At 43.5% G+C, this 13,223-nt stretch overlaps 2 protein-coding genes across 2 annotated transcripts; both read right to left on the bottom strand.

Annotated features, from left to right (window-relative positions):
* Positions 1 to 639: 639 nt before the first annotated feature.
* Positions 640 to 3,290, bottom strand: LOC121435108 (granzyme-like protein 2). The gene is made up of 5 exons (XM_041634192.1): positions 3,236 to 3,290; positions 2,114 to 2,264; positions 1,663 to 1,795; positions 1,202 to 1,456; positions 640 to 792 (listed from the first exon to the last, which is right to left on the bottom strand). Exons 1-5 carry the CDS (start codon positions 3,288 to 3,290, stop codon positions 640 to 642), a joined length of 747 nt encoding a protein of 248 aa, XP_041490126.1.
* Positions 3,291 to 10,160: 6,870 nt separating this feature from the next.
* Positions 10,161 to 12,816, bottom strand: LOC121435106 (granzyme-like protein 2). The gene is made up of 5 exons (XM_041634191.1): positions 12,762 to 12,816; positions 11,640 to 11,790; positions 11,189 to 11,321; positions 10,730 to 10,984; positions 10,161 to 10,313 (listed from the first exon to the last, which is right to left on the bottom strand). Exons 1-5 carry the CDS (start codon positions 12,814 to 12,816, stop codon positions 10,161 to 10,163), a joined length of 747 nt encoding a protein of 248 aa, XP_041490125.1.
* Positions 12,817 to 13,223: the final 407 nt, after the last annotated feature.

The following is a 13,223-nucleotide window of genomic DNA, read 5'->3' as shown; positions in this document are numbered from 1 at the left end:
AGGAGAAGCCCTGGGTTGACCTGATGCACTGGAAGTGACTTTACAGGTCTAGGCACACAACATTTGATCCTATGCTAAAGTTCCTGATCTGGGTACTGGAGCTGTCCTGTGTCATCTCCTGAGTCACTTGGGGCAAGGTAAAGAGAGGTGAATGCAGTTCTGAGATGAGATGGCAGCTGGGTAAAGAGGCATTGGGGCGCTGGACCAGGAGACCTGGGAGGAGCCTCAGAGTGGACTTCCTAGGACCATAGATATTCCTTAGAGGGGTGGGTAGAGTACTAGGGAAGGGCTTGTGAACTTTCCTTCCCTTTGTAGTCTAGTATATTTGAAGAAATTCAGAAATGAAGGCGGCATCCTTTTCAGACTAAGTCAGTACTCTTCAGGACTGAAGCACTGGCCCATATATGTGCTGTAAGAATGGAGTTGGTGCACAGGTATGTGCAGGCTTAGTGAGAAGTATTTGAAGACAGCAACCAGGAGACGAGGGGAGGGCGAAGAAGCTGGTGCACAAAAGTGATTAAAACATGAATTCACAGAAGAAAATGATCTCAGCACTTTTCTGAAGACAGATTGTTTTATTAAGATTCAAATAGCTGTACCCCAGGATGTTGGACACTGGCCCAGACACAGAGCTGTCTTCTAGGATTGTTGCAGGACTTTCATTGTTTCCCGAATCCAAGGAATAAAGCTTGAGATTCTGGTGAATACCCGAGGAGGTTTCTTGGTACAAAATTGATAACTGACAATACCCTGGGCCACATTGTCACATACAAAAGGTCCCCCAGAATCTCCCTGTGGACATAAAAAGGAGAAGTCCCTGTAAATATCCTCTTATCACCTCAAGTCACACTCATTTCTCCCCATTCTTCTCTGTTCCCACTGAGTCCTGGGTTTTCAGATGGAAAGATTAAGGGCCACCATGGACCTCTGTCCTGAATGGGATGAAGGTTCATGGACTCTGTCACTCACTAACTGTAGTGTCCCTGGGCAATGTGTCCTTTCTTCTGTCTCAGTAGATTGTAGTTCTCTTATTTTCCCAAAGTGAAAGGAGAGAGGATTAAGGGAAAATGTTAGATCCTTGTAGGCTGATCCCTACATAACCCTAGACTATCAGCAATTGTACAGTGGGAGAAGACATGGCTGTCTGTCTGCATTATAACTCTGTCCCTGGGCAAACATTTGAAGACAGCTGAGTCCTTACCTTACCAGTAGCCTTCTTCTCTTTGGGATTCCCCACACAGAGCTGGATGGAGTTGTTGTAGTATCTGGACATTACTTGGCATGCTTGGCTATTTTGAACTTCTAGTTTTACTTCCTGAAGTGTGTCAGGTTGACTACAATCGGCCAGTCGTCCCCAGCCTGCCACTGTGCACACCTGCCCAGGTTTCACCCAGTCCTGGTTCTTTGGAAGGTCAATGGTCTTCACAGCATTATTGAGTTGAGCTTTGTGTTTCAGCTGGTCAGAAAGATGAAGAATAGTTCATATCCAGCATCTCAGCAAACTTAAATCACACATGGGGTTGCCTGTACCTTCCCCACCTGCAGAGAGCCCAAAGACCCATTCTATTGCCTGGGACCATAGTCTAGCCACCCAGAGAGAGGACTGGAAGCATAACCTAGTAATCTCTAGTAGTACACCAAAAATAATCAGTAAAATGGTACCTTCAGTAGCATGATGTCATTGACGTTTGTATCACGATTATAGCCCATGTGCCATATGGCTTTAACAACAGGGATGCGCTGAGTGTTTTTCCGTTGCTTAATATTGTGGGCACCCAACGTTACATTTATTTCACTTGAAAATAAAATGGATTAAGCACAACATAGGAACAATCAATAAGTCTCTAAATTGAAGGTGGAGGGCTCAGTCTAAGGCAAAGCTTGACTGAGTAAAGATCAAGAAAATAATGAGGAGTATTGTGTTCTATGTCTTCAGAAAACTCCCCAGCCATTCAGATCCTTCACCTACACCATCTGGTCCCATATCCCACAAGCAGTTTAGGTCAGATACAATAGTGAGGTTGATCTTTGTCTTTAGCCTATGTTTAGGGACAACCTGTATCAGTTGTTATTTGGTCAGTCCCAGGCAACAAAGCCGGTTGCTTCTTCTTACCTTCCATTACAATGAGCTGCTGTCATTACGATGTCTTTTTCGACCAGGAAGCCACCACATGTCTTTGAATGTGATCCGCTTTTATAAATCTCTAAGAATGCCATGTAGGGATGGGACTGGCGTTTGGCTTCTGTACCCCAAAAGATTTTCCCTAGAAGAGAAAATTTGTTCTGCACCTGTGTGCTTGTGGAAACTGTGCAACAAACCTGGTGGAGAAGAGAGCCTTTTGTAGAATCTGTCACACATCAATAAAGGGTCCCTGACTTCCTAGGGGAGGCCTTAAAACTTCTGAGGAGCAGATGAGGAAATGGGGTGGGTAAAGGGGAGAAGGAAAAGAGGAAGGAGGGGAACTGGGATTAGTATGTAAAAATTCAATTAATTGATTAATTAATTAATTAAAATAGGAAGGGTCCCAGGCTTCTGTGAATGATCACGCAGGGCTAAAGCATGATGCTACTTTTTCACTAGTTTTCAATTTCTTCGTGTAGTGATGATGGAGCCAAGACTTCTCCCTGAGTCAGATACAACCTCAAGTACCCATCAAGGAAGAATTCAGCACACAGTGACCAGAAGATCTAAAATACAGCCAATAACCCAACTTCAGTTGCTCCTCTGTCTCATGCTTCACCTGGAGTCCTCCTCAGTTAAGTACTGGGCTTTGCCTAATGTTAGCATAATACACTAGTGGGGTAGGAAACTCCGGCTGCCTTTCTCCATTCTGATTAAGGAAGTATGGTAACTATACCACTCAGAAACAACAAGATTGTTCTATAAACCATGAGAAAACTTCAAATTGCTGTGCCAGAAGCTCGATCCAGGTGGCAGTTCCAGGATAAAGCGGCCACTCTTAGGTCTGGCCAACTAGAACTTTCAGACGTCGTTTTCAACTGTATCTTTCCAAGGGAGTGCTATGATATTTTCACAATTTCTCACTTTTATATGACTGAGATCTCACTCACCAGGTGCCATTACAAGTAGTTCACTGTGATTTCAGAACCCTCTTTATCCAGTGCTGGAGCTAGGCTGAGCAAAATTTGAGGTTAACAAAGTGAGAAGTAGACCTTAGACAGAGCCTGGCAGGAACACTGTGGGAGTGTTAGAGGGAAGGAAATGGTTGCTTACCTCCTTCAGTGCTGAATGGCAGGACAGCCACCAGGAGGAGCAGGAGCAGAAACATCTTTCTCACAGGTCTGACTAGTTCTCAATTGTCACCTGTTGTTGCCTCACACCTTTTAAGCATGCTGTGTAGAAAGAGAGTCATGGACGGTGGCCACGAATTTCCTGTGTGATATTCACAATCTGAGTTCTTGCCCCATCTGTGTGGTGGACACGCAGGAAGCACTTTGTCAGTCAGTTGCTGGTGAGCATGACCGCATTCTCCACAGGAATATTGGACTCTGAGGAGGGAGGAAGAGCCTGCTGAGGCCTTCCACATCAAGTAAAGAGGGAGTCCCCTTCTTATGTCAGTGATCAGAGAGCTGCACTATGATGGCTTTGTCTCTTTAATTTGTGATCAGGAAATTATCTCCTTTAAAAATAACATCTCTACATCCCGTAAAACTCTCTAGGAGGAGCTCATGTCTAACTGCTTTTTGGAGGAACATGAGGACTTCTTCTGTTCCACACTTGAAAGTCCTCTTTTAAAATGAAATCCTAAAGAAAAGCTGGAGCACCTGTGAAAATCTCATGAGCTGTGAACACTACTGTGAGGTGGGATGAAGTGCTAGTGTGATGTTGGTGACAGAAGAGGCAGCTTTATAGAAATGATTGCACAGCAAATATTAAGGGTCCAATGCAGTCTAAAAGGACACTGATGTTCTCATCTTCTTGACATTTCAAATGTTGAAATCATTTCATCAACAAAGTAGTTAGCGTCAGGAAAGGAGAGATGAAGAGCAGAAATAGATCTGTGCTGTTCCTGCTGAGTGTCTGCAGTTGCTCTTGTTCCAAACTGTCAGGCAATCTGGTCCCCAGGGAAGAATGTGATGTAGGCAAAGCTAGGGTGCTGCCCACTTCTCTGTTTCCACGAAGTAAACACCTTCTCTCTGTGTCTGTCTCCCTGAGGAACCAGTATCTCTCTCCCCTGAAGAAGCAATTTCTCTATCTCTCTCTCCATCCCTGAGGATCTAGCTGTCTCTCTCTCTCTCTCTCTCTCTCTCTCTCTCTCTCTCTCTCTCTCTCTCTCTCTCTGAAACAGCTTCTCTCTGTCTCTGTCTCCTCTGAAGAGCCAGCTCTAGTTCCTCCTGCATATGCACGTACTTTTGAATGAAAATTCAAGTGCATTTCTTCTTAGAACACCAGAATCCTCCTGGCATTTGAGACTGCTTTTCTAGGCAATCTTGTCATCTAGTATAGACATGAGGAGAGCTCTGATGTAGCTGTGTATGCTCCTCATGCTGACTTTTCATCAGTCACAGCAAAGCTGGAATCGTCAAACATATTCTCTTCATCTTCAACCTCTCCCTAAGGAATGTGAGAGAGATTATCATTATATTGTTTCTCCATTAATTTACTTTGATCTTCTTCCCCTAATTTACAAATGATGAACACATTTAGTGATGTTGGAATAATTGTTAAATATCTGTCTAGTAAGGTACTATATATCTACTCAAACAAAATCCATCAGTTTAGACACATAGAATATTGAAGATGCTAGATTATAACGTTACTCTGCAGCAGCTGATTATCATTTAGATGCATCAGACCGACGCTGTCACTGATTTCTTACATCTTGATAATGCTATCTCATTTTCCTGGTAGTTAAACGACTTTTGAGCAATTAGGACAGACTCTTCGCTACCGTTCTGCCTCACACTTGGCTCACATCCCCATTGTCTCAGGGCTTCCTGGGACCAGGTCACATTGTCAAGCAGCCACACTGTGAATGTCCTAGTGACCTGTGACCTTTCTCAGAGGTGACTGTGGTTCTGACCAGGGGATGGAGAATATGTGCACAAGATTGAACACTATCTGTGGAATGAAATTTGTTTGCTGCTGTGAGGACTTCACTGCTGAGGACTTTGTGAATTGAAAGAAAGGAAACAAATGGGGTCAACATTTGCATGGGATACTGCATGTATGTGAGGGAGAGGTCTGGAAGGTAATGAGAAAGGGCCAGGATCAAATCATCAAAATAATGATGAAAATTTCTCATGTTTGAAAAATCACTGAGGTCCTGTAATGAGTGCCGTGAACTCCAAGTAAGAGGAATTCAGACAAGGGTCTAGGCCATGCGAGCCCTTTCCGCTTGTGTCTTTGCTCAGCCTTTCCCTTCCAGTCAAGCCCTCTCCTTATATAGTGCCTCTGTGTCCCTGCCACCCACAACTTCTGTTTCTGTCTTATGATCACAGAGAAGCAAGGTAGACCTGGGCCCCTGCCCGGCTGTGATATCAGCTACACCGAAACCTTCTTCCTGGGTCCAGATAGCTGAAAGCTCCAGGGAAAAGAAGCCTCATCAATACTTTATCTGAATAGGGGATGGTGACTCTCGACATCTTTAAGCAACATCTTCTTCCATAGAGATTTGATCTTCTTATATTCTCCCAGAATGTTTAAAGTCAAACAATTGCCATTGTTGCAAAGTGTAGAAAACACATTTGATCCTTTTAGCTGTTTTCACTAGTGAAGTGCAATGGCATTGTGTAGACCTACCACAGCCTTGCACAGCTATCAACAATGTTCTTCTTAGTTGGTTTTCACCTTTCTGTATGGACACAGTGAGCCTGTGTGATAATGCTGTCCTGTTGCTCCACTGCCTGACTCTATGTTTGTCTCTGTTCATCTGTGAGAGACTGTTGTACAAACACCAGCATCCTGAGCATGATGCTACCTCATGCTTCATACATGGTCATTTTTTTAATCTGATAACCATGCACCAAGCATTATTAGATAGTTCAGGACTATATTTAGTCACAGAAAATGGAGAACGTGTTAAAACCAGAGTGAGAGCTGGGGAGGGACGAGGTGATGACAGAAGGTCTACCTGAACTCTTATCTAGAGCACTAGGATGTCTCTTCCCAGAGGGAGTTTGCTCGCATATTCTCCAGAGATTTTTAAGGCAGACTACATGGTTACCACAATTTTTGATATTTTGGAAGAAAATTATGAGAAGCTAGTGGGGAATTTTTGTAAGTGGGACATGGATGTCAACAGATTCATCTGAGAAAAGCCTGAAGTCTTACACAGGCCTCTGTTCTTGTTTCTAAAGAATAAACACCCCCAGTTAAGGTGATACTATTGCCTGGCTTGGGTATTTCTTTCGCCTCTATTTATAGAACCCACTACTGCAAGCAAAATGGTACATGCAGTTGACGTATTTGTTACATTGCTTCCAGGAACCTCACTCAAAGTCTTGAGTGTCTGCTGAGCTGCTCACTGTGTCTGAGGATTGTATCCTCCTTACTGGTTTAGTTTTCTTGGGAATGCTGAGCTGACTCAGATCGAGACTGTGATAGGAGGTTCCATCTTAAGGTGAGTTCCCACGGGAGAGGATCCTGGGAAGTGAATGGACTTCCAAGCACACGAAGATGGCAGATGGAGAACTGGAGAGGAAGAGTTTGCTGTGGGGAAGACAGAGTGGTACTGAAAGGATGCTGACTCTGGGCTCTGTCCTACAGTAAGCACTCTGAGTTTGCCTACTGGAACTTCCTCCTTGTAGTTCCAGAGACAGGACACAAGAGGGCCAAGGAGTCTATGTGAACTGATGCTCTTTAGAGCAAGGCGTGCTGTAAAGAACCTCATGGACACTGTTTGATTTGATGCTGAGAATCTTCTTGGGGAATTCTTTGGTCCAGAGATGAGAAATGACATGTCCTGGATATTTATTCAATTAAAAAGTCACATCAGCACAAGAATCTTGTAGAAATATGTTATCCAATACCACTATTTTTTGGGCTAACAGATATCTGTAGTCCCCAGGGAGATAGGTTTCAAGTTAGTGTAAAGAAAGGAATTTGGTTTCACATCACACATCCTCTCCAGATACATATTCAAGCAAAGCAAGCATCATGAAAAGATTTAAGTGGAGGAGTATCAGCCAAGAGTGTAGACCAGGAATCAACTGTATTCCTGAATTAACTTAATAGGATGCATTGTGGTCACTTCCTTTCTGAGCTATCCATTTTCATGGAGGTGGGTGTATATTTGAACCTTTAAACATTTTTTTACTCGCCATGAATATTTTCATGAAATGAAAGGAAAGCCATAGCAAGTATTTCATACTCAGTCCTCTCAGAATAGATGGTGTAAGGTATATGTCTTGATTCCCTTTTCCCCTCTAACCCTTACAGGCATCTCCACAATTTGAATGTTCTTAGGTGTGGTGGAGTGGACTCCAAGTGACAAATAACTGGCATAGCAGGACAATCCTGTAGGTTCCATGTGATGGGAAGTACTGGACAGCTGGGAACTGATGCTTGGGAATCAAATAGGCTGCTGCCGCCTCATAGTTGAATCCTCAATACCACGTGCTCAAAGCCTTTTAGGTGAGGATATACCAGGGAACTGTCTGTTAAAAAAGAATGAATGTGAAGGTGGGCCGGAATCCATTTTTTCAAGTTTAATAATTTATTGATTGATGATCTTACATCTGGATCATACTTTCTACTTCTTCCTCTCCTTTAAGTCCCTCCCCCACCTCCTCTCTGCACCCATTCCCACTCTTCTTCTGCTTCTATTCAGAAAAGATCAGGTCTCCCATGGATATCTATGAACCATGGTATATCAATTTGCAGTAAGACTAAGCATTTTGCCTTACCTAAAGGCTAGGCAAGGCAATGCAGTATAATAAATAGGTTCCCAAACTCAGCACAAGATTCAGAGACAGTCCCTGTTCCTGCTGTTAAGAGTCCCACAAGAGGACCAAGCTCCACAACTATAACATATATGCAGAGTACCTATGTCAGTCCCATGCAAGCTGGTTGCCTATTCAGTCTCTGTGAGCCCCTATGAGCTCAGGTTAGTTAATTGTGTGAGCCCTCCTCTGGTGTCCTTGATCTAGGCGACACACTAAATTCTTCTAGAAACCCCTTGAGCCCGGCCCATACAGTTCAAATCTTCCATGCTACTACTAGTAATGCCCATTAAACACTGCTTTCCTAATGCAAAGTACCAAAGCCCAGACTTCTCCAAACAAAAGCATAGTCAAGTCTATGACAATGATACCCCACTCCTGTCACACTGAACATAGCTAGCACAAAGGAGAACTCAAAGACGACCCTCAAAGAGAAATGCTTCCTTTAACAAGACCACTTCTAATAATGCCACTTGCCATGAACTTATGAAGGCCAATTACACTCTACCAATCACAAATAGGAAAACGTAGATAGTAAAGGAGGTGAATATTAAAGTGGAAAGTTATAGACCGGAAATGAGGCAGAGAATAGGAGCTGTAAGTTTGTATGGAGGGAAGAGTTAACTAAGATAAAGGAAGTACAAAGATACTATTGGAAAACCAGATGTGTCCACCTATCCAATAGCAGCTTCACTGTTTTGAGGATAGCCAACTGCCCCCGATAAGATTCAAGACCCACACCATGGGCGACAGGGGACCCAGGCCTGGTGCTATAAGCCTAGCTAATAACCTAGAGGGGGCAGTGGGCTCATGCAGGGTGCATTTCTGATGGTAGACTAAACCAACACAGCAACAAACTGCCTTCTAAATACCTATGCTTTCCCCATCGACAAAAGAAGATCCCAGCCTTAATCAGAGACTCCTCTCCTTACCAAGAATGGTGGTGAATGTAGAGAATCATGGCTGCTTAACATGTACAAATACATGATGGTTGTGAGCCCATCTGTAGTTCAGTAACTTATAACACTGCCTTTAAGACTCAGGAAACATTATGGAAGAGGGCATACAAAATATATAAGACCCGGAAGATAGAATGATGGTCTCCAAAATTCCTTTCTCTAGACTTGATGCAATTATTGCTGCCATCAGTTAACACCAACTGTAGTTACCAGCTCTGTGCCCACATAAGACTAGCCCTATCACCAATCAGTCAAGGAAGGGGGAGGGGTTTGCAGGGCCCCACTCTTTACCTGTGAACTATTGGCTATTCATAGATTCTGGGAGAGGAGGAAATCACTGTCTTCAGTGTGTATCCACTACCAGGCTCTGATAGAGAGACCCAAATCCACAATGACACAGTTGATCTTTGCTAATATCAGAGGTCATAAAACTAAATACATAGGAATGAACATGAGAGAGAAATTTGTGAGAAGAGTTTAGGGTGTACAAGGATGTTAGGGAAGAGAGAGGTTTTTAGAATGTTCAATAAGCTGAGAATACATACATGTGAGAATTTTTTTAAAAAGTTATCAGGCTGCCATCTATGACTAATTTTACAAGCTGAATGTAACAGTAGTTATTCAGTGGATGCTCGTGACTCAGCTGACACCAGCGTCCTGGAGCATGATGCACACACATACTCACACTCACACATCCTCACACACATGAGAAGTGCTGAGCTCACCCTGTGGTAGTGGAAGTGACAGGTCTAGGCACAAAACATTTGATCCTATGTTAAAATTCCTGATGTTGGAGCTGTCATGTATCATATACTGAGTCACTTTGGAGAATGTAAAAAGAGGTCGCTGCTGTTCTGAGATGCGATGACAGCTGGCTAGAGAGGTCTTGAGGTGCTGAATCTGGAGACATGGGAGGAGCCTTAGAGAACAGTGGACTTTCTAGAACCGTAGAAATTCCTTAGAGGAAAGGGTGGAGTATAAGTTAAGGGCGTTTGATTGACTATCACCCCCAATGTTGTAATCTGTTAAATTTGAAGAAGAAATTGGAAAGAAAGAAGACATCCTTCTTAGACAAAGTCAGTACTTGCCATGCCTGACAGCACTGGCCTATATATGTGAGAAGTACTTAAGGATAACAACCATGAGGTGAGGGTGAAGAATATTGGTGCACAAACTGCTTAAGATATGCATTCACAGAAAAGAATGAGATCATTTGTGAAGACAGATTTCTTTATTAAGATTTGGATAGATGTACTCCAGGATGTGGGACACCAGCCCAGACACAGGGTTTATCTTCTAGGGTTGTTGAAGGATTTTCATCACTTTCTGAATCCAAGGCATAAAGCTTGAGATTCTGGTGTATACCTCGGGAAGATCCCCAGTACAATGGTGTTGGCTTACAATGCCCTGGACTACACTGTGACACACAAAGGGTCCCCCGGAATCACTCTGTGAACAGAAAAATGGGAAGTCTTAGTAAATATCATTACCTCTTGCCAGACTCATTTTCTCCACAATCTTCTCCATTCTCACTAATGCCTGGAATATCATATAGAAAGGTAAAGTGCCATCCATTGATTGACCTCTGTCCTGAATGGGATGGAGGTCAATGAACTCTGTCCCTCACTAACTGGAGTGTCCCTGCCTTGTGTGTCCTTTCTTCAGTTTCACTAGGACTCTAACTCTCCTATTTTCCCATAGTGAAAGGACATAGATTAACTCATGGAAAATGGTATAGCATTGTAGGTTGATCCCTGCATAAACTCTAGTCTAGCAGAACTTGTCCCAGTGGGAGAAGACATGGCTGTGTGCCTGCATTACAGCACTGCTCCTGCGCAAACAATTGAAGATGGCCGTGTCCTTACCTCAGCTGTAGCTTTCTTCTCCTTGGGATTTCCCACACAGAGCTGGATGGTGTCGTTGTAGTTTTTGTAAATTTCTCTACACTTTTGACTTTTTTGAACTTCTAACTTCACTTCCTGAAGTGTGTTAGGCAAAGTACAATTGGCCAGTGGTCCCCAGCCTGCCACTGTGCACACCTGCCCAGGTTTCACCAAGTCCTGGCTCTTTGGAAGGTCAATGGTCTTCACAGCATCACTGAGTTGAGCTTTGTGTTTCAGCTGGTCAGAAAGATGAAGAATAGTTCATATCCAGCATCTCAGCAAACTTAAATCACACATGGGGTTGCCTGTACCTTCCCCACCTGCAGAGAGCCCAAAGACCCATTCTATTGCCTGGGACCATAGCCTGGGACCAGAGAGAGGACTGGAAGCATAACCTAGTAATCTCTAGTAGTACACCAAAAATAATCAGTAAAATGGTACCTTCAGTAGCATGATGTCATTGACGTTTGTATCACGATTATAGCCATTGTGCCATATGGCTTTAACAACAGGGATGCGCTGAGTGTTTTTCCGTTGCTTAATATTGTGGGCACCCAACGTTACATTTATTTCACTTGAAAATAAAATGGATTAAGCACAACATAGGAACAATCAATAAGTCTCTAAATTGAAGGTGGAGGGCTCAGTCTAAGGCAAAGCTTGACTGAGTAAAGATCAAGAAAATAATGAGGAGTATTGTGTTCTAGGTCTTCAGAAAACTCCCCAGCCATTCAGATCCTTCACCTACACCATCTGGTCCCATATCCCACAAGCAGTTTAGGTCAAATACAATAGTGAGGTTGATCTTTGTCTTTAGCCTATGTTTAGGGACAACCTGTATCAGTTGTTATTTGGTCAGTCCCAGGCAACAAAGCCGGTTGCTTCTTCTTACCTTCCATTACAGTGAGCTGCTGTCATTACGATGTCTTTTTCGACCAGGAAGCCACCACATGTCTTTGAATGTGATCCGCTTTTATAAATCTCTAAGAATGCCATGTAGGGATGGGACTGGCGTTTGGCTTCTGTACCCCAAAAGATTTTCCCTAGAAGAGAAAATTTGTTCTGCACCTGTGTGCTTGTGGAAACTGTGCAACAAACCTGGTGGAGAAGAGAGCCTTTTGTAGAATCTGTCACACATCAATAAAGGGTCCCTGACTTCCTAGTGGAGGCCTTAAAACCTCTGAGGAGCAGATGAGGAAATGGGGTGGGTAAAGGGGAGAAGGAAAAGAGGAAGGAGGGGAACTGGGATTAGTATGTAAAAATTCAATTAATTGATTAATTAATTAATTAAAATAGGAAGGGTCCCAGGCTTCTGTGGATGATCACGCAGGGCTAAAGCATGATGCTACCTTTTCACTAGTTTTCAATTTCTTCGTGTAGTGATGATGGAGCCAAGACTTCTCCCTGAGTCAGATACAACCTCAAGTACCCATCAAGGAAGAATTCAGCACACAGTGACCAGAAGATCTAAAATACAGCCAATAACCCAACTTCAGTTGCTCCTCTGTCTCATGCTTCACCTGGAGTCCTCCTCAGTTAAGTACTGGGCTTTGCCTAATGTTAGCATAATACACTAGTGGGGTAGGAAACTCCGGCTGCCTTTCTCCATTCTGATTAAGGAAGTATGGTAACTATACCACTCAGAAACAACAAGATTGTTCTATAAACCATGAGAAAACTTCAAATTGCTGTGCCAGAAGCTCGATCCAGGTGGCAGTTCCAGGATAAAGCGGCCACTCTTAGGTCTGGCCAACTAGAACTTTCAGACGTCGTTTTCAACTGTATATTTCCAAGGGAGTGCTATGATATTTTCACAATTTCTCACTTTTATATGACTGAGATCTCACTCACCAGGTGCCATTACAAGTAGTTCACTGTGATTTCAGAACCCTCTTTATCCAGTGCTGGAGCTAGGCTAAGCAAAATTTGAGGTTAACAAAGTGAGAAGTAGACCTTAGACAGAGCCTGGCAGGAACACTGTGGGAGTGTTAGAGGGAAGGAAATGGTTGCTTACCTCCTTCAGTGCTGAATGGCAGGACAGCCACCAGGAGGAGCAGGAGCAGAAACATCTTTCTCACAGGTCTGACTAGTTCTCAATTGTCACCTGTTGTTGCCTCACACCTTTTAAGCATGCTGTGTAGAAAGAGAGTCATGGACGGTGGCCACGAATTTCCTGTGTGATATTCACAATCTGAGTTCTTGCCCCATCTGTGTGGTGAACATGCAGGAAGCACTTTGTCAGTAGGTGCTGGTGAGCATGACCTCACTCCCCACAGGAATGTTAGACTCTGAGGAGGGAGGAAGAGCCTGCTGAGGCCTTCCACATCGGGCAGAGAGGGAGCCCCCTTCTCATGTCAGTGATCAGGAAATTGCAGTATGATGCTGCTGTGCCTTAAATGTGTGATTAGGGTAATTGGTCTCCTCTAAAAATTACATCTCTACAACCCATATTATGAGGGGCTTATTTTACCTTTTT

The sequence above is a fragment of the Microtus oregoni genome, unplaced genomic scaffold, assembly GCF_018167655.1.
Source record: "Microtus oregoni isolate MIOR12 unplaced genomic scaffold, Mior012 000045F_ref0000178, whole genome shotgun sequence".
Lineage (NCBI taxonomy): Eukaryota > Metazoa > Chordata > Mammalia > Rodentia > Cricetidae > Microtus > Microtus oregoni.
The sequence above is the reverse complement of the archived record's forward strand: the minus strand, read 5'-3'. Positions and strand labels throughout refer to the sequence as shown.